This window comes from Gymnoscopelus braueri (assembly GCF_963280865.1).
Source record: "Gymnoscopelus braueri genome assembly, chromosome: 18".
Lineage (NCBI taxonomy): Eukaryota > Metazoa > Chordata > Actinopteri > Myctophiformes > Myctophidae > Gymnoscopelus > Gymnoscopelus braueri.
This window is the reverse complement of record NC_137618.1, coordinates 3196801-3221800: the sequence shown is the minus strand read 5'-3', so window position 1 is coordinate 3221800 and position 25000 is coordinate 3196801. Positions and strand designations below refer to the sequence as shown.

Here is a 25000-nt window from a genome sequence, read left to right as displayed (position 1 = left end):
ATCCGCACCAGGCCGCTACACTATCCCCCCTTACAAAAGTCCTTGTCCTCGAGGACCGGCCCGTACGGAAAAAAACACAGCCCATAGACAAAAAGAGCAACGACCTGAGGTAGCAGCAGCGTATATCAACACCAACCCCCAAAACACAATCCCACACCCCAAACAAAGTTAACTTTTTTTTTTTACATTTCACATTGTTTTTGTCCGTGCTGTGCCCCAAGGGACACCACACAGTCTCTCAGGCGGGCCGGAGGCCTTGTCCGCATCCTCGGCCGAGACCCTGTAGGCAGACAGGGGTCTCCAAGTCCCTGGGGAGGGGGGCAGAGGGGACATGGGGCAAGGGTGAATGGGCGGGGGGGGGCACGAACATGGGGTCCCCCTGTGGTGTGAGCGGGGAACCGGGAGGGGGTTGGGAAGCCGGGGAAGGGGGAGAGGTCGTCTGTGCATTTGGTGTTGGGTGGACGGAGGGCCTCCCGTGTAGGGGGCCAGTCTGTCTCTGTGGAGCGCCACCTTCTTCCCGAGAGGATGCATCTGCACACGGTACACAACCTCTCCCATCCTCTCCAGCACCTTGCAGGGCCCCGTACATTTGCTGTCAAGCTTGGGGCTACGCCCCTTCTTTCGTATTGGGTCGCAGACCCAGACCGACTCGTCTGGCGGGAAGTCCCGTCCCCGAGACTTCACGTCGTAATTTGTGCTTTTGCTTCACGCCGGCCCTCCTGCAGCTGTTCCCGGGCGAAGCTGTGGGCTGAATCCAGGGGGTCCTGCAGCTTCCTGGCATACTCGGACCCCGCAGGGACAGCCGGGGCATCAGGTGGGCGACCGAAGACCAGCTCGCCCGGGGTGCGCGTCTCTCTTCCCAGCGTGAGGAGAACCGGCGTGCACTCTGTGGACTCCTGTACCGCAGAGCGACACGCCATAAGCACCAGGGGCAGGTGTTTGTCCCAGTCTCGCTGGTGCTGGGAGGTGACGATGGCCAGCTGATCTCCCATGTTCCGGTGGAATCTCTCCACAAACCCTTCACTCTGAGGGTGCAACGGGGTGGTGCGGGTCTCGTGTATGCCCAGGCGTTCGCACATGGCAGCGAACGCCTGGGCATTCTCGCAGGAGACATGGCCGTTTCCCCACAGGAAATAAACAGGAAGCTTTTATTTTGTAAAATGACATCATATCTGCTTCTCTCATTCACTCGCTGTGAATGGACCATCCATAAGCTAGGTTAGGGCGCCATCTGGTGGAATTTCCTCGTCGTTGGCAGGGTGAGCCCAGAATTTGATGCGCGTCCATGGCAGTCAAAGAGTTAAGGAAATGAGAGAGGTATTGTGTGCATGGCTAATTGACCTGTCAGCTCGTTAACACTCATGTGTCTAAGCGGTCAGCCTGACCAACTTTGAGATTTTAATGTCGATTATCTTTGCTCATGAAGTTCTCAAAAGTTTCCCCTTCCATGACTTTTCCTAAATATTCGATTCAAATCATCTGGGTTTTTTTCTCACCTGAAATGTTTTCTAAATATGAAATTAGGCATCATTATACCATCCCGTTAATGTACGGCAAAATGTACCATTCTCACCCTTTCGCCCACAGGCAGAAGGTCTTCACCATAGACATATAAAGGTAGACGCCTCATTCGGCTCTGAAGCGTCTGAATCTCGGGCGCGCTTCCTGCTTCCGCAGGGCTGCCGTGTGCGTCACAGACGCGGAAGTTCGGTAGGCCAATCAGAGGCAGGTGGGGGCGGGTCATTTTGTAACCCAGCTTTTAACCCTTTAAGAGGCAGCAGCTGTGCGCAGCATCTAGTTAGTTGGAACTTGGCAAACTCCACACTCTATTTGTGAAATTCAAATAAGAGACATGGTCCTTTTTCATATCAAGGTCCATTATTTATTCAGCATTTGAGTCACGGAACACCGTTTGATAAGCTTTAGCCTCTCACACCCAAAACGTAGAATATTTTATTGTTCGATGAGATGTTGTCAAAATAACAAAATTTTACGTTCTCTAATTGTGTACTTGTTTAGTAAGTAATGCAGATGTTTAACAATTTGACTCTTGACAGTGTGAAATGTTATACTCAAGATTTAAAGATCTATATAAGGGTCCATTTGGTTATCAACTCTCCATCATTTAGCTGGGTACCACCTGGAACCCCCCCAAGGACCACTGGTGGTTCCCGGACCACTGGTTGAGAACCATTGCACTGACAAGTCCCGGAAAAGACGCACTGTGATTGGCCAGTAGTCAACGCACTGTGAGCGCTGTGATTGGCCAGTAGTCACTTTGAGTGACAGGTTCCCTGCGGAAGACGGAAGTGCCGCCGTGTATTGCGATACAAGTCGCCCCAATGAACTGCAGAGGCCAATGAGGTATCTAGGTTTCTAATATCTATGGTCTTCACACCTCCAGACCAGCTGGAGCCGTGTCATTGTTCTTATTAATGGGCTCATTTGCACACTGTCAGCTCGGAATCTGGCAAAGGGATTTCTCCAATCTAAATGAAAATGACAATTGTGCTTATAATAACTCCAAGCCGAACCCATAAACCTAACCTCTAAATGTTGTATTTCGTCTGAGCAATGTGCGTGGTGCAAATAACCCAGCCTGCATGCGTGCGTATGTGGCTCAAAACGAAGCACAGCGCGTAAGGTCATACTTTCAACACTTGGAGGTATTGTCATAATTCTGAGTTTGTGTCAGTCAAGACAAAACCATATTTGATAAACACAAGTATCACCAACATTTTACTGATTATAGAGAATGTGAAATTATTGTAGTCCGTTCTTTATTTCCTGCGCAATGGCCCGACATTTCCTTGGAGTGAGAATGCGTTGCCATTGCCATTCCTAATAAAATGACTCTCCAACCCAACAACCCAAAAACTCCAACCTCTAAATGTTGTGTCAGTAAAAAGATAAGAACATTGCTGTCCGTCCATTGTAAACTTTGTGCGGACAACAACTCACTTTCAACATCTAAGGCATCTACCACTGAATGCTTAGGATATCCATGTTTCACTCAAGAGTGTAAATGTAACCATTTCTTAAACCCTGTTTGTGTCTAATTCAAGTGCACCGTAACAGCGATCGCACTTTTTATACGTTTTTTGTCATAAAGATCTTACATATCGGATCTCAGTTACCATTCCCAGTTACCCATTCCCATTCATGTTCCCAGTTATAGCCTGGTATAATATGCGTGAGTGGGATTGAAATGTTAATCTGCGTGGGGGAGAAGGTGTCAGCGCGTGTGGAGCCCAAGGGGAGAGAGTGGCCAATGAAATCGCAGGAAAAAAACGATCAATTTGATCTGAAGTCTGTCTGTGTGGTAGTAGGCCATACTGCCGTCATGCCAGTGTCAAGCCATTAGCTAGTGACATATCTCTGTGTTAGCTCCTGTGGTCTTTTCCCACTGTAACAAACCGGTTTCCCTGACATTTGTACAGATACCTTTTGATGTTAATTGGCATCAAATGTAAAGTCTTGTTTTTCTGATGTTTTTTTTTGTTTATTTCTCTCTCTCTCTCTTTTTCTCTTTTTTTTAACAACAAACGTGCCTTGTGGGGTTTTATGCTCGATACAAATCATTTACACAAATAATGGACTGAACAGGTGGGCGGGGAACAGAGTGAGTAATGCTCAATCCACTGTCGACAGAATGAGCTTTTCAAAGCCTTCACACCCAGACAACATGGAGAATAGATATTCAGGACTGATACAGAAACCCACAAAATGGGACGTTTCCCCAGGAAAACTTAATTAGAAGAGAAAGTAAATAAAAATAACAATGTTATTTTTAACGGAAAGAGAGAAAGGGGAAGTGGAAATAAGCCTGCTGCGCCACTCACACACGCATACACATACACATACACATGTGCGCACGAACGCACGCATACACACACACACACACACACACACACACACACACACACACACACACACACACACACACACACACACACACACACACACACACACACACACACACACACACACACACACACACACACACCAAGAGGAAACAGCTGAACAGGAGATTAAGAGAGTGCTGAGTGAGATTCAAAAAAAGAGGTAAGAAAGATGAGAATGAGTGTAGTATAGACACAGACAAGTTTAATGTGGATGCCAGTGATGTAAGGGTTGTTAGGATTATTACTGTTATACAAATGATATAACATACTGCATGGAGAGTGCAGTATGTTGATATTATAGTGTCAATATTATAGTATGCCAGTTCCAAAGTGTCAGTTCATTTTTGAGTTTCATCACTTAAGTTACCATTTCACTTGAGCCTGAACCATGGAGCCACAGAGAGCACGTGCTCCCCCACGCTATTGCCCATAGCTATAGCCCAAAATGTCCAAAATGTATCTATTTCCTGAGTTTCATAAATCCTGATTTCATCGTTGAACGATGGGGTGACGCCCAACAAAAAAAAAAAGCATCTTCAATCTCATGTAGTGAACTTAGGTCACGCAGCAACTCACAAGCACTTTAAACCTATATGCAATCCTATATGCGATCTATATCGCGATGCGTTGTGAGCTTGTAGATCTGCTATTTAAAAACACTCTAGCAATAAAATATGGAATATTTTTAACAACATTCTAACAACACAAATGCTCCCTGGCTGGCACAAAACATGTTCATGAACATATTTGAGAACCACTGGTTTAAATAATAATTACAAAAAATTCCAAATATTCCACATTTTGTTGCAAGAGTTTTTTAAACTAGCAGATCTACGTGCTGTGAGCTTGTAGATCGGCTATTTTCAAATATCCAATGCATAGGTTTAAAGTGCTCATGTGTCCTAATAGTTGCTCTTTTGGGCTTGTTTTCCTAGACCTGGTTGCTTATTTCTCTCACAAAATATGGCAAAAATATGGCCTTTGTACTGATTCAATGTCTCACCTCTTCTCTTCAAGGTTATTAATCTGTAGTTAACTTAAACAAAATAAATACAACTAGAATTGGGCAAAATAACCATTTTAGTTTACGGAAAAAAATAATAAAACTGTATTGTGTGTTTACAGCGGAGCCGTTGGATGGAGAGGAGTACCTGGACATCACAGGTATCATGAGGAACCAGGCGGGACGCTACGAGTGCAAGGCCAGCAACGATGTGGCCACGCCCGACGTCAAATATGTCAACGTGGTCGTTAACTGTAAGAAATGACTCACAACTCGTGTGTTTGTGTGTGTGTGTGTGCGTGCGTGCGTGTGTGCGTGCGTGCGTGTGCGTGTGTGTGTGTGTGTAAAGGATGGATGGATGGATGAATTCATTCATTGATTCATTTGAAAATGCATGCCAATGAAAAGTATTAACAAAAGCTTTAGACTAAATAACAACTAGACACAGTAGACACACACACACACACACGCACACGCACACACACACACACACACACACACACACACACACACACACACACACACACACACACACACACACACACACACAGTAAAGTGTGCGCTAGGGCGCTGAATCTGCAGATAGGCTATTCACTTCAGGATACACTACAGCTTAAAACATGAAACATACAGACGAGATGATTGTTCATAGTTGTCCTGTGATCAGTCAGTTTATCAGGAAGGACACCACACTGCTCAGAAGGCAAAAGACAGCTGCGGAAAACGCAAATAATCGACCCTGGTCCGAAAAAAATAAATACGGACGAAATATTCGGTGGCGGCGTGCAAATGTGATTGACATACCGTGAGGTCGTTTTTTTTTTTTACTTGCTCCAAAATTCATCCCATTATTCGGCCTAAAAAAACACACCAGTGTGCAAGGACCTTAAGTGTGCATATATTCTTACGGTAATGTCTCAAACCTGTTCTACAAAAATCAAAAGTAGGAATTTATAGCACATCCAAAATGTAAAATCAATGGAGGACAAAATACTCACATTTCCACTTTTTTTTATTGGCACAAACCAATAAAGGAACGCTTACGCGTTTCGGCTATGAGCCTTCATCAGAGCATTCATATCACATAGATTCAACTCAGAAAAGTTCTATACATATATATATATATAATATATATATGCCTGTCTTTATTGTGACTGTGTTTAGATCCTCCGGCCGTACAGAAAACCCAGAGCACAGAGACCCAGGTGGGACGCATGGGCATTCTGCAATGTGACGCCACCGCTGTGCCAACACCAGAGTTTGAATGGTACAGAGACGACAAGAGGTACAACCTCACACACACACACACACGCACACGCACACACACACACACACACACACACACACACACACACACACACACGCACACGCACCCGCACACGCACACGCACACGTGCACGCACACATACAGATACACAAGCATTTAGGACAGCATTTAGCATTTTCAACCCAAGCCCTGAGCTTGTAGATCAGGGCTATTTCCAGCAGGCAAGTAAGTATAAATCAGGCATACAGTAAATCCAACCTACAAATCTAATCCTAACCCCAGTATAGTAACACACACACACACACACACACACACACACACACACACACACACACACACACACACACACACACACACACACACACACACACACACACACATGCACGCGCGTTGTGAGCTTGTAGATCTGATCTTTTCAAACATTTTAGTACTTTTACTTTTGGTACTTTAAGTACATTTTGATACCAATACTTTTGTACTTTTACTCAAGTACATTTTTAATTCTGGACTTTTACTTAATATAATACTTAATATAGTACTTCTTCCCTGGAACAACATATTTTGAGATGGGGGTCCGCGACCAAATACATATCATTTCGGGGGGTCCTTGACATGGAAAAAGTTGGAGCACCACTGACATAGCAACATACTGTTAGGATTTAGAAAACATTTTTAGATATTGTACGTATTTGGCCGCAGACCCCCATCTCAAAATGTTTTGTTCCAGGGACCCCCCCTCCCGAAGCAAAGATTTGAGCTACAAATGTTTGCTTTAAAAAATAATATATGTTCAAAGATTTGCACAAATGTTCAAGATTTTTCAAAAATAGCAGATCTACAAGCACGGCACTATATCGGATATATTTTGAATAGCCAAAGAAATAAAGAAATGACCGATTATTTCCTGGTCTTAATGTGTTAATGGGTTAACTACACAGACAGACTAGAGAGAGAGAGATGTGCATCATGTGTAACATCACTGTTTATTTACTGACATCAACATTAGAGAGGAGAGAAGAACACACGTTACTTGACCACTCTCTCTCTCTCTCTCTCTCTCTCTCTCTCTCTCTCTCTCTCTCTCTCTCTCTCTCTCTCTCTCTCTCTCTCACACTCCCTCGGGTTCCATATGGCAGTGGTTCTCAAACTTTTTCATGTCAAGGACCCCCAAAATGTATTTGGCCGCGGACCCCCATCTCAAAATATTTTGTTCCAGGGACCCCCATGAAGCAAAGATTTTGTATTTCCAATTTTCAGTACTTGTATGTCTACTCCACTACATCTCATAGGAAAATATTATACTTTTACTCCACTACAATTATTTGAAGACTTAAGTTAGTTACTTTGTAAAACCTACATTAACCACTGCAGATCGGCTATTTTCAAAGAATTTTACACATTTGAAAGCTGGTCACATGGGACCTTACTGCATAATGTGTACTTTTTGTATGTGAAGTATATTTTCATGCCAATACTTTTGTACTTTTACTCAAAGGAATTTTGAATTCCGGACATTTACTTAGGTATTGATACTTTTACTTAAGTAAAACATGTGAGTACTTTTTCCACCACTGCCTTTGCGTTAGTTGCGGACCTCTCCGCAACTAACGTAGTGAGGGAGGACTTGGACCACACGGCTCACGGGCCAATAATAAAGTGGTTATTGTGAAGATTTACGAACCTAATTCAGTCTAATTTCATCCACTGTCCTTTTCCATCGCACAAAGGGACTTTGAGGGGAAAACGTGAAAGCTGAATTGATAATAAATGGCCTTTATAAAAACGTATTGTATGAGCATTTGAGGTGACGGAACGCCTTCTAGAGGTACCGGAGCGCAGGAGGCAGGTGCCGGAGCCCAGCTCCGGCCAGCTCCGGCATTAACTCAGCACTGCTTGCGGGTCCATTTTCAATCTGTCAGAGTAAATTGAACACCCCAGATTGTACAGCTATAGTTCCTGCTGTGCTGTGCCTCCACCATGCGCCTGGCCTCCTTGTTAAATCAACCCTCACATACTTTCTTTTGTCACATCGGTTTTGATTTGACGACTTCACCGCCCTAGCGTGATAATGAATAATCACCCATTTAATCACTCCCGACGCTATTATTCTAGTGTTAATTGCACATTAGCATGAAACATGACAGTGCATGGTTGACACTCTGAGTTCTTCTGAAAAGAGCAAAGGAGAAGCAAACTGCATGTCCTCTCCTATACGGCATGTAAACAATATATAGAATCATCTATACATAGGTTTCCGAGCGACGTCATCACAGAGCAGAATGCGCAATCTGCGCATGCCCGGAGTAGAACGAACCCGGAAGTGCCCTTCACTCTGTTGTTGTGTTCGGGAGTTAGATAGGCATAATGCTGCTATTATAGGCATAATAGGCATAATACTGCTATTGTATACAAATAAAAGACGAACAGATCCAACTTCCGACAAATCATTTTTATTGAGTAAACAAGATATTACAAACTGCATAATTTAATCTACTTTCATTAAACCCGGTGAAGACCATTTCTTTTATGAATGTAGATTTGACCAGAGCTGCTGCGGGTAATAGCGCCCTCTATAGGCTCACCCCTCCACTGCGCGCGCATATCCTCTCATGTTTACAAACAGGAAACCCGTCTATACCAGTGGTTCTCAACCAGTGGTCTGGGGCGGGGACCACCAGTGGTCCTTGAGGGGGTTCCAGGGGGTCCCCAGCCAAATTAATAGTTAGGAACCAAATTGATCCTTATCTGTCTGTAACTCTGAGAGTGTACAAATGGAACCAAATGGACCCGTTAGGGTCCATTTGGTTCCATTTGTACACTCTCAGAGTTACATGAACACTCATGCTGATGATACAGTGTAGATTGGGACCCCAAATAAATCAAACTGGTTGAGTCCCTGGCATATATTTTCAAATGGGGGTCCGTGGGCTAGTATAGGTCAATTTGGGGGTCCTTGACACGAAAAAGGTTGAAAACCACTGATCTATACTGTATCATATACAATAGATTCTTGAGCCTGTAGGTCAGCTGTTTGGTTCAGTTTGTGCAACACTTTTTACAATGAAGTAGGACATTCATCTATGAAAACAATGGAGATACAAGGTTTCCGACCAGATAGCCACGATATCGCTTGTCATTTAATTGAAAGTGAACTTTTATTTTTTGCCTTATGGGAAATGGTGGAATGTAAATATGATCCAGTCAGTCCCCCCACTGGCACGCTGGTGGGAATGGAAGCAGTTAAAGCGTGGAGAGGAACCGTGATGACATTCAGAGGCAAAACCAATCTGTTCCTCCTTTTCAATACTTGTCGTGTAATAACCCTGCAGATTGCCGCTCTTGTCCCCAACTCGCTGGCCAAGTCATTTAACCCGTTCAAACCGGGAACGCATCTTCATAGCGCGGCACTGAGTGCCGTGCTATGAGCTTGTAGATCTGCTATTTTTTTGAAAAATTTAGAAAATGTGTGCAAATCTTTGAATATATATATATTCTTAAAGCGAACATTAACTCAAATCTTTGCTTCTGGGGGGGTCCCTGGAACAACATATTTTGAGATGGGGGTCCGCAGCCAAATACATGTCATTTCAGGGGGTCCTTGACATGAAAAGGTTTGAGAACCACTGATATTATAGCAACATATAATTTTCAAAAAACTGTCGAATTTAGAAGACATTTGTAGAATCCCCAGAAGCAGAATGTTAAAAATGTTTGCTTTAAAAGTATATATATTCAAAGATTTGCACACATTTTCACCATCTTTCAAAAATAGCAGATCTACAAGCTCAAGCTTGTAGATCTATTTTTGAATAGCCAAAGAAATCTAAAAACTACACAGATTCTTTCCCGGTCTGAATGGGTTAAAGGGAATGGAAAGCTTTTGATGCCAATGCTGCTGGTGATGATAAAAAAAGAAAGTAAAAGATATTCCAATTTGATCCAATGTACAGTATAGCAGCGACACATGTTCTGAGACAGGAAGAACGCAGGAATAGTAGAGAAGCAGAACAGTTTTTTATCATGGATATTATCCATAACCTACAGTAATATGTAGGCCTATCATCACACCAGCGATCCAAGATTTAGTTTTTGGGCGGTGAAACCGCCCCTATAAGTGTAAAATAACAAATCCTGCGCTGTGATTGGCCAAAAATGTACCCCGCCTAACCCTGCACCGTGATTGGCCAATCACAGTCTATTCAGGACTGTGATTGGCCAGTGTCACATGACACATGTGCATAGCCCTATATAAGAAACCATAACTTTAAAAAAAACATACATTTGTTTTTGTTTTTAATATTTTTGCATTATCCAGTGTTTATTGACCCCACCGCTCCACACCCATAATGTACCCCCCCCCCCCCGCCTCGTACTGTCTATGGTTTAGTGAGACTGGTTACTCTTATGGTTAAGAGACACTACCCCTTCTACATCAGAGCCAAGTGTCATTGCTCTTTCTCCTTGAGTGAAAAAAAAAAACTTTTGTTTTTTTACAACCAAGGTTTATGTTTTAGATTGTAATTAAAGTAAATAAAAGATGAGTGTTAACATTTTTAAATGTACTGCTTTCTATAGTTTTAGCAATTTTTGCGATATTTTTTACAGTGGGCGGGGGCATTCTGTCCGGTGGCTAAATATGTCTTTGTTTACACAATAACCCAGCGTTTTCTTTATTATTATTTACAGTAGCTCTTCTAGCCCCCAATAACTCACATCTGGCCATCAAAGACCACAGGACCTTTTTTATTGTGTAAAAAAGGCATATTTAGCCACCGGACAGAATGCCCCCGCCCACTGTAAAAAAATATTGCGAAAATTGCTAAAACTATAGAAAGCAGTAAATGAAAAAAAAAAGAACACTTATCTTTTATTTACTTTAATTACAAGCTAAAATATAAACCTTGGTTGTAAAAAACAAAGTTGTCCTTTAATGCACTGTGGTAATGTCCCCACCCACCCACGCACGCACGCACGCACCCACCCCATGCACCATGGTGATGTCACTTTATGGTCACTTTCACTGTGGCCATTTCACTTTACGGTGCTCCCTTCCCCTCCCTGAGTATCAACCTAATGTACCAGAGAGCCAAAGGTTTATTTACCTGCTGTTTGAGGTGGGGGGGGTAGGGTGCTTGCTCTGTTGTTAATCTCTTGAACCTTACAGTCACGTATAACGTAGTTTGAGGAAATGTGAAGCTTTGACCATAACCCTGATTTCTGACCAGTAGTATAACACAAGCACAAGTGAATTGAGTAGATCTTTTGATTGTCAGTGTATACTGTAATACAGTGGTGTAAAGTAACTAAGTACATGTACTCAAGTACTGTACTTAAGTATAATTTTAAGGTATTTTTACTTTACTGAAGTATTTTACATTTTCAGTACTTTTACTTCTACTCCACTACATCTCAGAGCCAAATATTGTACTTTTACTCCACTACAATTATTTGAAAACTTTAGTTACTAGTTACTTTACAATTATCAATTATTACATTATAAAACATACATTAACCACTTTAGCCCTATTTTATACATAGGCTATTTGAAAATAGCCGATCTACAAGCTCACAACGCGTTGCATCGCGACGTGTTGTGATTTGTAGATCTGCTATTTTCAAACATTTTAGTACTTTTACTTTTGGTACATTAAGTACATTTTGATACCAATACTTTTGTACTTTTACTCAAGTCAATTTTGAACTCCGGACTTTTACTTGTAACGGAGTACTTCTACATTGCAGTATCGATACTTTTACTTAAGTAAAGCATTTCAGTACTTTTTCCACCACTGCTGTAATATAGCATACATAACTAGAAAAGGCAGTCTGTGTGGGCTCGCTGAAAACACCTGCAACGTGATATACAGTACAGTAGAACATTTATTTAAGCAGCAGCAGTACATTTGAAGGTAAACAGAGTTTAAACAAAATTACAACATCAATGGAATATCAATTTAAAAGCATTCATGTATTTAACAGAAATTGCATCGAATAAGAATCCTTGTACAAAAAGTTCAAATAGAATCAGTATTTCAGTGGAATAACTTTAAAAGTCCAAAAGGTTTGGTAAAATACGCGTTTCATGACGTTCAGTTTTACCACACATTAAAAGTCTTTGTCATGGTCCTTCAAACGTGTGTAAAAAGTTTTAACAAAAAAATCCACTCCATTGATCCATGGCAGGTGTTTTTCTCTCACATTTCTAAAGCCTTTTCAACTGCAATGAAAAAATAAATCTTTGCCTGCCGGTGTCGCTGTTGAGGGATTTTGCCTGTCAATCATCGCCTCTGCTCCGCCCCCCCCCCCCCCCAAAGGAAAGGATAGGGGAGGGGAGGGGCGAGGAGGAGAGTGGGCGGGATTAATGGCCTGTGACTTCACTGCCCAAGGGCCAAGCTCAGATTACTTTTCAGCCTAATTATTCAGAAAACCCCAGACCACAGAAAAATCCACTGAATGTACAAAGTTCAGATTTTTTGGGTGCAATGAGGTCATAAAACCCCCCAAAAAACATAAAAACATTAAAAAGTGAAAATGAATGTCATAGAACCTTTAATACTAAAACTGTATTAAGGTAGTTACTAGTTGTTAGTTAAGTATTTTGTGTGAGCCCATCTTAATGTATGCCTTATGAAGCATTTATAAATAGATACAATCATTAAGCAACTTAAAGATTGCATTATTTATCGGGCATTAACTGGCCCCAATGCTCACGGGAAACCGGAGTTTTGGTCTGCCTTCAGCCCTCTACTTCCGGTGGTGCGACAATGTTTTCATTCCCAGTAACAATATTTCTCCAGGGAACACTAAAACCATTTCTCCCAAAGAACATGGATTGTTTTGGTTATAAGCCCACTTGTTTCTATGATGAAAGAGCAAGTTAAAATGTGAATATCTTTCCGTGGTTTTGTCGGCTTCGAGGACGCTATTGTTAAATGTCCCGACAGGTTCAGTAGCGCATCTCAGAATCTGTTCGAGAAATTATTTTTGATTGAATTGGACCCCCTGGAAACCCCTCAAGGACCCCTGGGGGTCCACGGACCACACTTTGATCACCACTGGTTCAAAGTCACCTCATTCACTCCCTCGCACGACGCAACAGGTGCTAGTACATATACCCTAATTGGATTTAGGGCTATTCACTTCACTGTTTAAGCTGAGAAGAATGGCAAACGGCTATGGCCGAACAAATGTGTCACGGTGCGAAGCAGGGAGGTGTAGGACCCAAGTGTGAGATGAGAGGCAGAGGCAGCGTAGCTCAAGTTAAAGTGTTTATTAACACCAAACAATGGGAGTAGGCCGTAATCAAAGTCCAGGTACAGGCAAAGTCAACACACATGTAGGCAGTCAGAATAAGGAGGAAGTAAGGGGAAAACTAAACTGGGAAAGCTAGGTGAACTAAATACAAAGCTTCAATTAGGCAAGGACTAACGATGAACTCACACGACTGTATGCAACGAATTAACAGGGAACTGAAGCAAACACCGGAGTTAAATAGACAGGGGACTAACAAGACACAGGTGAACTTAAAGACAATCAACACAGGGATTGGCTGGGAGGCTAACAGGACACAGGTGGAGAACATAACTAATCAAAGGGAGGAGAGACAAGACAGGTAGCAACAACTAGACAGGAGACAGGAACTTTAGGAACATATAACATAACTACACAATAAAAGTACAAGGAGAACCAAGGCAAAAGGCAACAGAGTTACAACAATGCAAGATAAATACAGAACATAAGGAACAACGGCCTACACAGGCCTAAAGAACAGCCCTTAAGAGTCCAACACCATATTAGGGCATTCAAGGTCCAAATAATAAGGCCACAGTCCACGGCCCGGCTATATCGCAAAAAGTAAAAGTCAAATGTGATCATTGCTATCAGGAGACAATTCATACAAGATACAGGATAAACAAGTGACATTGGAAGTGATGAAACAAAACAAAATGAGAAGACAATATTGGAACTGGAACACTATAAAATATAAGCTGATGAATGGGTTATCTCTCCTGGTTGGATGGAAATTGGTGATATATCACGTACAGCACCTTTAATACATAGGGCCCTATAATTGCCACTGCTTTACCCGCACCCGCTGCCCACTAGCCACGAATTACTGCCCGCTACCCGTGAAATACGGATAAGGGAGCTGGCACTGTCCCTAAACGGTATTGTGCGGCCGCTATACCCGCTATTCCTTATGCCGACTCCGTTATTTGCGCCTGGGGATGTGCCCGTGGGCGTGTTGTTGCATTATCCCCAAAATTGCTATTTTGGCCACACACGTTTGGGAAAGCACATAGTGGAATATAAAATCACCCGCAAAGCCAAATTCGTTTGGTAGAGCGCGCCTGCAATGGACATGCCGGGAGATGGCCAGGGCGCACAACGGCACAACATTCAAAGGCTCCCTCTCTCCTAATTCTCAACACAATTCTCTTGTGTTTATATAAGATGATAGTCTATTCAAAGAAGACATTGTGTGCGTCACACAATGCAATGCTCTCCAAATTACACACTTAAGTTTTATTCATCGATTACGCAGGAAATAATGAACTGATTACAAAAATATAAAATTCTCTCTAATAACATGTAGGTGATACTTATGTCTATCAAATGTGGTTTTATTGAAAGGCAATCAAAGGCTAGAGCCTAAAGTAAGTAGTAAACGTCGGGCGTATGGTGTCCAATGCTGATGCGCCTCAGTGTGGCTCCTGCGACAGGAGCAGTGTTGCCAGAATTTGCGAGAGGAATAAGCCACCAGGTCTATGAAAACAAGCTCAAAAGAAGCGACTATAATAGGCCACATGAGCACTTCAAAACCTGTATTTATACATGACTCATTAACAGGGTTGTCACTCACTCTGTCTGTCATGCTACTCTCTTGTTCAGTTCCCGCCCCTCCCAACACCAGACAATAACATTTGTCTGATGCTCCCGTCCGCCGTTGTTTCTCCCTTTGCCGGTCCCTGCGCTCAACGCCCCATTTGGCCTCCACTCAACAGAGGGATCAAATCATTTCAAACCAGGGCTGGAGGTAAAATAATGACTGAATTTAGAAGGCTGACCATCAAAACTATTCGGTAGGTCAACGCTGCCCTCTGTCTGTGAGCTTTGATTATGACGTGTGAAGAATATAATTGCCAAAAGAAATAAAATGTACACCAAACAATTGCAGGGGGAATATTTTTCTGCCATATATTTGCATTATGTGTTCTGTCATAAACAAAGGGATGTACTGTTATCATTATTTTGATTTATATCCGTTATTTTGATCTATTATTTCAAATGGGTCATGGCCAAGAAGGGAGCATCCATAAACATGCATTTCTTTGCTCTCCCTAGGCTGGCACAGGGAGTGTAGCGCCCAGGATTACTTAGACAATTGGCACTGGGTGAAAAAAATGGGGTTGCAAAATTGTGGGATAAAAAACTTAAAGTTAAAAAAAGAAGTGGCTGGTTGGTACAGTTCTGTGATAAATATCTGTGTGCCAAGAAGTCATAAATAAAAAGTTAAAATAAGTAGCAAAAAGTCTCAAGGAAGTGACCCCAAAACAAATCGCATTGTAAAAGCACAAATATTCCACGTCGGCACCAGATATCCAGGTTGATGATTATTTATCACGGCGCTGTGGGGGGATGCGAGGCAAGCGGACGCCCTGGGTCTGTTCTTGGCACACATGAAATTCCAGCTCCAACCTTTAAAAAGGAAAAAGGAAAAAAATGGAGCTACAGTATATCTCTGCTGACCTGTACGGGGCACCACGCTTTGTATTCAGTCTGTAGTAAAAGTAGGCCTGTGCTCAAAGCGGCGTACGTATAGGGTCCCGTAGGTATCTGGGTCTCTCAGCCACCTCTATTCAATTCCCATGAACACACACACACACACACACACACACACACACACACACACACACACACACACACACACACACACACACACACACACACACACACACACACACACACACACACACACACACACACACACACACACAGGAGAATAGATCTGCTCCTGGCCTTATCATCCGGGGATGCTGATAGCAAACCAGTCCAGCACAGCTCTCCTCCCTCACAAGAACTCACGCACACGTACGTGCGCACACTCTCTCTTCCACCGCACATACAGTACGTGTACACTCTCTCTCTCTCTCTCTCTTCCACTGCACATAAGTGCAGCGGTGTAAAGTAACTAAGTACATTTACTCAAGTACTGTACTTAAGCACAATTTTGAGGTATTTTTGGGCGGTGAAACCGCCCCTATAAGTGAGATTTGGAAAAATGTACAAATATCTTGGGCAGTGAAACCGCCCCTAAAAGTGAGGTTTGGAAATTTGTACAATTATCCTGCGCTGTGATTGGCCAATCACAATCTATTCAGGACTGTGATTGGCCAGTGTCACATGACACATGTGCATAGCCCTATATAAGCAACCATAACTTAAATAAAACCATAAATTTGTTTTTTTTAAGTTATGGTTTTGTCCATCATAAAGAGTGTTTCAATAAATGTATTTATCTTTTGTACATGATTGATCGACTCCATTCAGTATTGTGATTAGCTAGCAAGACACCGCCCACTTCACACAGGGTGTGATTTTTTACTTTACTTGAGTGTTTCCAATTTTCAATACTTTTACTTCTACTCCACTACATCTCAGAGGAAAATGTTGTACTTTTACTCCACCACAAATATATGAAAACTTTAGTTACTAGTTACTTTGTAGATTTTGATCATTATTACAAAACATACATTAACCACTTCAGCCCTATGTACATTTTGGCCATTTGAAAATAGCCGATCTACAAGCTCACAATGCGTCGCGATGCGACACATTGTGAGCTTGTAGATCTGCTATTTTCAAAATATGTTTATACATTTGAAAACTTGAAATGGGACATTCTGCATAATGAGTACTTTTTGATTGATTTAATATTTTAGTAGGCAAAAAATGTAAAACAGCACAGTTACATTTAAAATACTTTGTCTAACAGGTCCGTTCATGAAAGTCCCTGCGGACTTGTTTCCAATGAGGGCCTTGGTATTCAATTCATAGACATATATAGTGGCACCACAGTTCAAATATCAAAACAAGTGATTTTACTTTTGGTACTACTTTTTGATGCCAATACTTTTATACTTTTACTCAAGCACATTTTTAATTCTGGACTTTTACTTGTAACAGAGTATTTCTATATTGCAGTATTGATACTTTTACTTAAGTAAAACATGTGAGTACTTTTTCCACCACTGCACATACTGTAAGTGTACACATGCACTCTCTCTCTTCCACTGCACGTACATACTCTCTGTTCCACTGTCCTCGTCCCCAAGATGTCCCAGAAGGAAGGCCCTTATAGAGCATCGCAGTTCCCGCCCACTTCCTGGTTTTTCCTGGTGCCGGAAGGAAAAACTCAATGCATTTTTCCCATTGACATTTCCAAAAATATTTATATCAATTAATTTAAGCCTCGAATCAAGCCATCCAGGGTCCTGGTGAATCATGACCATATTTTTTTTTTCTTCTGTGATTTATTTTATTTTATATTTAATTATATGATATACTATATTTAATAAATACCCTTTGTTTTGCTGTTTTCAAAAATAAATAAATCACAGAATCAAACGTTTTATGGTCATGATTCACCAGGACCCTGGATGGCTTGATTCTAGGCTTAAATTAATTGATATAAATATTTTTGGAAATGTCAATGGGAAAAATGCATTGAGTATTTTGCGGTGGAACCCGGAAGGGGCGGGAACTGCGATGCTCCATAGCCACGTTATCTCTCTGCCAACTCCCTGACCTCCTGTGTTACCAACATGATGCCAGGTCATTTGCTTTTTATGCTAATTCTCAGTATCAGCCTGGTGTGTGTCAGCATAAACTCTGGCTGCCCTGCTTCACGTTCAGATTAGCACTTTGCCCACATTGATAGTAAACAGGATTAGGTTGGAAGCACTTTAAAGATACAATACGCAGGTTTTAAGTTTGTTGTCTCTCTCACTCCCAACAATGTCCGAATTACAATACAGATGCCGGTGCATCTAGTGTACTATACAGTGTGCCGTCTGCTTCAAATAACTTAAACATTGTCGGTGTCCTACCTAACACCACAGTCATATTTCTCTATGGAAAATGTACTTGTTTAGTTTGTATTGACATACTCTACCACACCGATGTAGACTACTAGTTATATTGTATTAACATTGCCATACAAATGTACTAGTTATATTGAATTAACATACTCTACCTATGTACTAGTTATGTGGTATTAACATACTGTACCATATATTAGTTATAGTATTAACATACTCTACAAAACAAATGTACAAGTTAGATGGTATTAAAATACTCTACCATGCAGATGTATTAGTTATATTGTGTTAACATACTCTATCACACAGATTAGTTCAAATAACATTTTATTCATTAAAATGAGTCCCAGAATAATAGCTGAAACTTGGCTTGCATCACAGGAATGTCTCAATCTTAAACACAAAAAAGTGGAATCTATGATGTTCTTTGCTGTTAAAAGAACATGATTTATAATTGATGTTTTGGCTATAGTCCATCACAGAATTGCACGGCAAACTATGTCAGCAAATCATATTGATGTATTCACTCTGAAAACAGTTCAAGGTTGATGTGATGGATTGTTATAAGCTTGCTGGACATTAATGTTCAAAGATGTGAACTCTTTGACTGACAGAAATAAAACATAATTTTGCCACGCCACTGCCAGCGGTTTTCGACTGTTTTCACTAACCTAATCATAGAATATTCATCTCCAGTATGACCGATCCCCCGATCCATTTAAAAGACGTGTCCAAGTCTCGTAGAGTCGGGGGGGAAAAAAGCGAGCCACCGCGAGCATCCGTTCCATCCGTTCCCGTTGTGGGCAGTTAAATGTAAATGTAAATGTATTTTTTTGTCCAGAATATCCAACAGTATCAACATCCAGACTTAACTGTATAATATATATTTTGATTGATTGAAAATTTTATTAGGCAAAAGAATGTAAAACAACGCAGTTACATGTCGGACTTGTTTCCGTTGAGGTCCTTGAATTAATTTCATAGACATATATAGTAGCAACCAAACAGTTCAAAAATCAACATAAAAATACAGAGGAAAAAATACCACTATATACAAAAAAAGCATGAAAACAATATATATATATACACAAAAAGGGGAGGGGGGTCATCTGTCTACCGGTCAACTGGTACTACCTCCTCTTATGGCCTCCAGAAAGATGAGTTTTTAGGGCTGTTTTAAATGAGCCCAGCAAACTGCATTTTTTGAGGGATGGGGTTAGACTATTCCATACCTTGGTGGCCGTGCTGTAAAAGCGTATTTATAAGGATAAATACACCAAGGATTAGTCCGTGACGTCATACCAAGGATGCGTCCGTGACGCCAATATCATATTAACAGACGACGTTACATTTCGAGGTTTCAAAGACCAGTGCACACACTGCTTTGGTTGTGTATTGTTGATCTGTTGTTATTATAACTCAAGACAACGTCAGGAACACAGTCAAACTTTATTATTCACTCTAGAGTGACTTTTCTTCTGTGAATGACATTCTCTCTCTCAAAGCCCCATAGTCCACAGCGCCCCCATGAGGCACATATTTATCATTACTGTTAAATGAAATGGTCTCGAGTCTTGGCCAGTGTGAATGCTGGCCAGCCAAGCGTACTCGGGAACGGTTTGATTCAAACGAACCCAGTCTGAAGCCGCCCTTAGTCTTCAGTGACACTGAGGTGTTGGAGTACCAAGAGGAGCAAGCATAGTCGAAAAGGGTCTGAATCAGGGCCCTTGAGAGGGTCCTGAGGGCCTGAGGGTTGACAAAAGAGGAAACTCTGCCCATAAATCTGGTTCTCTGGTTTACTCTTTTGACCACCTTTGTTGCTATTGTGGTACAGTGGTTATCTGTTCGTTCATGCGCGATCTTCAAACGGCCGACTATTGCCGCCTATTGGACCTCAGAGGTACCTAAACGTACCTTTAAAAGTTGACGCCCACAGAATCTTAGCTCCTCCTTTTGCAAGGATTAGAACGTTTAGTGTGGCCATTCAGCCACAAGGTGGCGCTTGGTATCAAAATTAAAAAAGTTAAAGTACTGGTTATAAAGAAAGTCCAGTTTCACATGTTATGTTAAAATTGAAAATAGCAGATCTACAAGCTTACAACATGTAGCTTAGTTCTGCTATTTTTAAAATAGACAAAGTTTATATAAGACTGAAGTGGTTAATGTATGTTTTGTAATAATAATCTAAATCTGCAAAGTAACTAGCCTAACTCAAATTTTCCAACACTGCGCATTGCATCCGTCTGTGTGTGTGTGTGTGTGTGTGTGTGTGTGTGTGTATAAAACATATTTTGAAAGTAGCAGATCTACAAGCTCACATTGCCGACAGACAGACAGACAGACAGACAGACGGACAGACTGTCTGTCTGTCTGTAATATATATAATATATATTATTATTTTTTCTCGCATCACACATGCTGTGTAGTATATATCCTAATTTTTGGTATTTATAAACATACTTGTGTGAATTACGGAGAAATCTGAATGAAGTCTTGTTCGGGGAGGCGCTACGCACTTATGTGGATCTCTTTGTGTCAGTCGTGCGCGACCCATTTTTGGTGCGCAATACCGCCCGCCAAACGAAGTATATACACAATTGAAACCTAGCTGAGCGCACGGCACAACAACGAGAGAGAGAGAGAGAGAGAGAGAGAGAGAGAGAGAGAGAGAGAGAGAGAGAGAGAGAGAGAGAGAGAGAGAGAGAGAGAGAGAGAGAATTACTTAAAGCAGGGGTCTTCGACAGGAGGTCCGAGACCCCTAGAAGGTCCTTAGAGTTACTGCCGGGGGTCCGGCAGTAAGTTGTGGTTCCGCCGTGTGGTGGGAACAGAGGTACTGTAGCACACGCTACACACACACACAGAAAGTAGGCTACATTTGGGGAGGCATTGTGAGCTTGTAGATCTGCTACTTTCAAAAGATGTTTTATATATTTTATACATTTGAAAAGCACAGCGAAGCTTTGAAAAGCACCTGGTAGTGATCTCTCTCTCTCTCTCTCTCTCTCTCTCTCTCTCTCTCTCTCTCTCTCTCTCAGAATGTCCCGTTACTCAAGGTACATTTTGAATATATATATTTATTTTCTCATTCATTTGAAAATAGCCGATCTACAAGCTCACAATGCGTCGCCATGGGGTTGGTCGAATCCCCCCCCCCCCCCCATATCAAAACAGAAGATCTGCTTTCGGGAACCTCGGAAACAAGCCACTCTCGTGTTGTTAGTGTGTCTGGGGGGTCTGCAGGAGGGCGAGGTGGGGGAGGGGGTGGGGTGGAGGAGGGGGATGTCTGATCTCATCAGGTCATAACAAGATCTACAAGCTATAACAATGTGTCTCTCCCATGAGCATTGCAGCTTGAAGATCTGTTGTGTTTGTTGATCACACAGCCTCTCTCTCTCTCTCTCTCTCTCTCTCTCCCTCTCCGAGTACGCAAATGAGCCATGCGGTCTTACAACGTACTGTAAACACAAGCACTCCCTAGCCCAGATCTGCTATTTTTTTGTAACCTTGTGAAAACTTGTGAAATGGGAAAATAGCCGATCCGCTTTTGGGGGCAGGGAAACTAGTTTCTAGCCTACATGAGAGCTTCCTTTTCTCTCCTCCAAGGCACTAGGCAGGTTACAGTAGTCTATTCACACCTGGCTTAGACCGTGGAGTGTCATGTGTCATTGTTACAGTTTGGGGGTAGGGATCATTTGCATCTTTTGTGCGTAGTAGATGTGATTGTGTGTGTAAAGTGGTATAGTGTTTCACCGTGTCAACTCGAATGCTACTGAACAGGGATAAATTAATTAATTATTATGGATATAAATATAATAAGTAAACAATCAACAATTCAATTATTGCCAAATGCACATTTTATTTGACCACTTATTTTATTCTTAGTTTTAACTGCACCCTCAAAAACATTTTTTCATTGCACCTTCAAGCTAAGCTTCTGATTAAAGAAGTTAGGGACGCTTGGGGTTTCACCGTGTAAAGTAACTAAGTAAATTTACTCAAGTACTGTAGGCCTACTTGAGTAATTTCCAGCTTTCTGTGCTTACTGTGTGTGCACTTACACCGTGTGGCGTGTTTTTTTTATTTAAATTTTAACTGATTTTAAGACAAGTTGTCTGATTATTTTAAGTATAGCCTACTTATGTGGAACTTTTTTGTTGGATTTTACGAGACATCGTCAACAACAGCAGAGGCACCGTTTAAGCTGTTAAATGATGTCTTGGTCAGATTCTCACTGCCAGTAAGCAAGTGCAGAGGACAATGGCCCTATAGGCTACTGTATATTGATCACATGAACGCCACACAACAGCCTAATAAATGTTACCATCTGATTTATTTTCAACATCATCTTTTTACCTGGTAAACGTGAGCAATGTTATATCCTTTCCAGGTTATTAGTCTATTATTTGCTGGCGGGGTTAAACCTTGTAAACATTACACATTACGTTCAGCTGATCCATCGTGCAATAGTGGGACTCGCTTTCAGACAGATCAGAATGATGTTCAAGTTCTCTGTCAGTGTCAAGACAATGTGGCCGGGCCGACAGCTGTAAGTCTGGACGAGAAGTTAAACTCCGGTGTTGCCAGATTTTGTGAGAGAAATAAGCAACCAGGTCTATGAAAATAAGCCCAAAAGAAGCAACTGGCACTTAGGCCATTATAAGCACTTTAATTAAACCTTTGTGAGCTTGTAGATCTGCTATATTTAAAAACAAATCTTGTAATAAAATGTGGAAGATTTGGAAGATTTTTTAAACATTCTAACAACACAAATCTGCCTCCAGCTGGCACAAAAAAAATTCAGATGGGGCTTATAGGGATAAATTAGCTTACATATTAACTTGGGGGTCCATGACATAAAAATATTTGAGAACCACCGGTTAAAACAATTGAACAATTGTGAAGCAAGCCCAAATAACCAACTACACTTTAGAAACAAGCCCAAAAAACCGCACCCCACTGATACCAATATTTACAAGCAACTTTACAGAAAAATAAGCGCAAATTCGCTTATAATAAGCGGACATGGCAACGCTGTGATACTACTCTAGATACTACACAGTATGTGTGATGCAAGAAAAAAAAAATATATAATCCGTCTGTCTGTCCGAAAGTACATTTGGGGTGGCAATGTGAGCTTGTAGATCTGCTACTTTCAAAATATGTTTTATATATTTTACACACACACACACACACACACACACACACACACACACACACACACACACACACACACACACACACACACACACACACACACAATGAATGATGAATGAATCAATGTATTTACTTAAATTAATCAATTCATAAATAGACGGGATGAATAATAACAATAAGCCTACTATATATACAACGTTTGTCTGTCTGTCTGTCTGTCAGCGCGCACAAGATGTACTTTGTAGATGTTACAATCTATCTTTAATAATACTAATTAGATGTGGTGTAAAGTAAGTTATTTTACTCCACTACAATTATTTGAAAACGAACTAAGCACATAGTTTGATGCCAATACTTTGTATCTGTATAGGAGTAATATACTTTAATGAATCAATGTATTTACTTAAATTAATCAATTCATAAATAGACATATACCTTAATGTAATGTAATCTAGAGTAATTTCTTTCCTCTGCAAACATTTTAGCTCTCTTATGCCACCTACTGTCCACCTACTGTATTACAGCGCAAGACACACCTCCAAGGCATAGCCACACCCCCAACCTTTCACAACCTAGGGTTAGGTGAGTCCTGGTAGGTACCTTTCAGAGACTGGGGCGTATAGGTCAGCAGGTAACCACTGTATCTGTTCCACTGCCGACAACCCATATGTGGTATCTGAAAACCACAGACTTAAAGTTTCTATTGCACTTTTGTAGTTGCCAACAATGCCATATTGTAGATAATTTGTTGTTCCAGTGGTGAGAATGAATGGTTGTAGAATGAATTGAGTCATCACTCCAGTAAGTGAGGTTTCTTTGCTTCCATTTATTGCATAGTACAGAGTTCCACAGCCAGCTCCACAGCCTGTCGGCCTGGAGTGGCACACACACACACCAAGCTTACATTTCAGTATGGTCTATATAGCACATTCAGAGAAAGAGGAGGTACAGGTATGGGTGTGTCAGACTTCAAAAGTGAGCCCCCACCCGGCCCAAAACATTTGCAACTGTTAGGGCAGGAAGGGGGATGGGGGACACATGCTCTCTGTCTCCCAGGTAAGACAAAGAGGATGTTAATTGTAACCCCCACACCCAGCCCAGACAAACCGGCACCTCTCTGACTCAATCAACTCTCCTTTCTGACTGTAGGCTACTTGTAGACTTGTGAAGTTAAATAATGCTAACAAATGTGTATGTTATGTTATGAAATATACTCCACTATACTTTCACCTGTCAGGTATTTTTCAAGAATACATCCCAAATAGGTAATCTCTAACTTTAGTTACATTCTGCATGAGTACTTACTTTTGATTATGTAATTATATTTTCTCTCTCTCTCTCTCTCTCTCTCTCTCTCTCTCTCTCTCTCTCTCTCTCTCTCTCTCTCTCTCTCTCTCTGTCTCTCTCTCTCCTGTCCAGAATATCCAATGGTCAGGGCATCAACATCCAGACCCTCGGTACCTCCTCCGTCCTGACCATCGCCAATGTCACCCAGGAGGATTATGGGAACTACACCTGTGTGGCCACTAACAGACTGGGTATCCAGAGTGCCAGTCTCTTCCTCTATAGT

The 25000-nt window shown here is 41.6% G+C and overlaps 1 protein-coding gene across 1 annotated transcript in view; it reads left to right on the top strand.

The window, feature by feature from the left end:
* The window catches only part of LOC308073743 (limbic system-associated membrane protein-like), a 398830-nt gene that overhangs the window by 161326 nt on the left and 212504 nt on the right, over window positions 1-25000 (top strand). The window contains exons 5-7 of the mRNA XM_080412852.1: window positions 5031-5162; window positions 6073-6193; window positions 24850-24998. Of these exons, the coding sequence (XP_080268978.1) occupies window positions 5031-5162; window positions 6073-6193; window positions 24850-24998 (402 nt within the window). The remainder of the gene's footprint in view (window positions 1-5030; window positions 5163-6072; window positions 6194-24849; window positions 24999-25000) is intronic.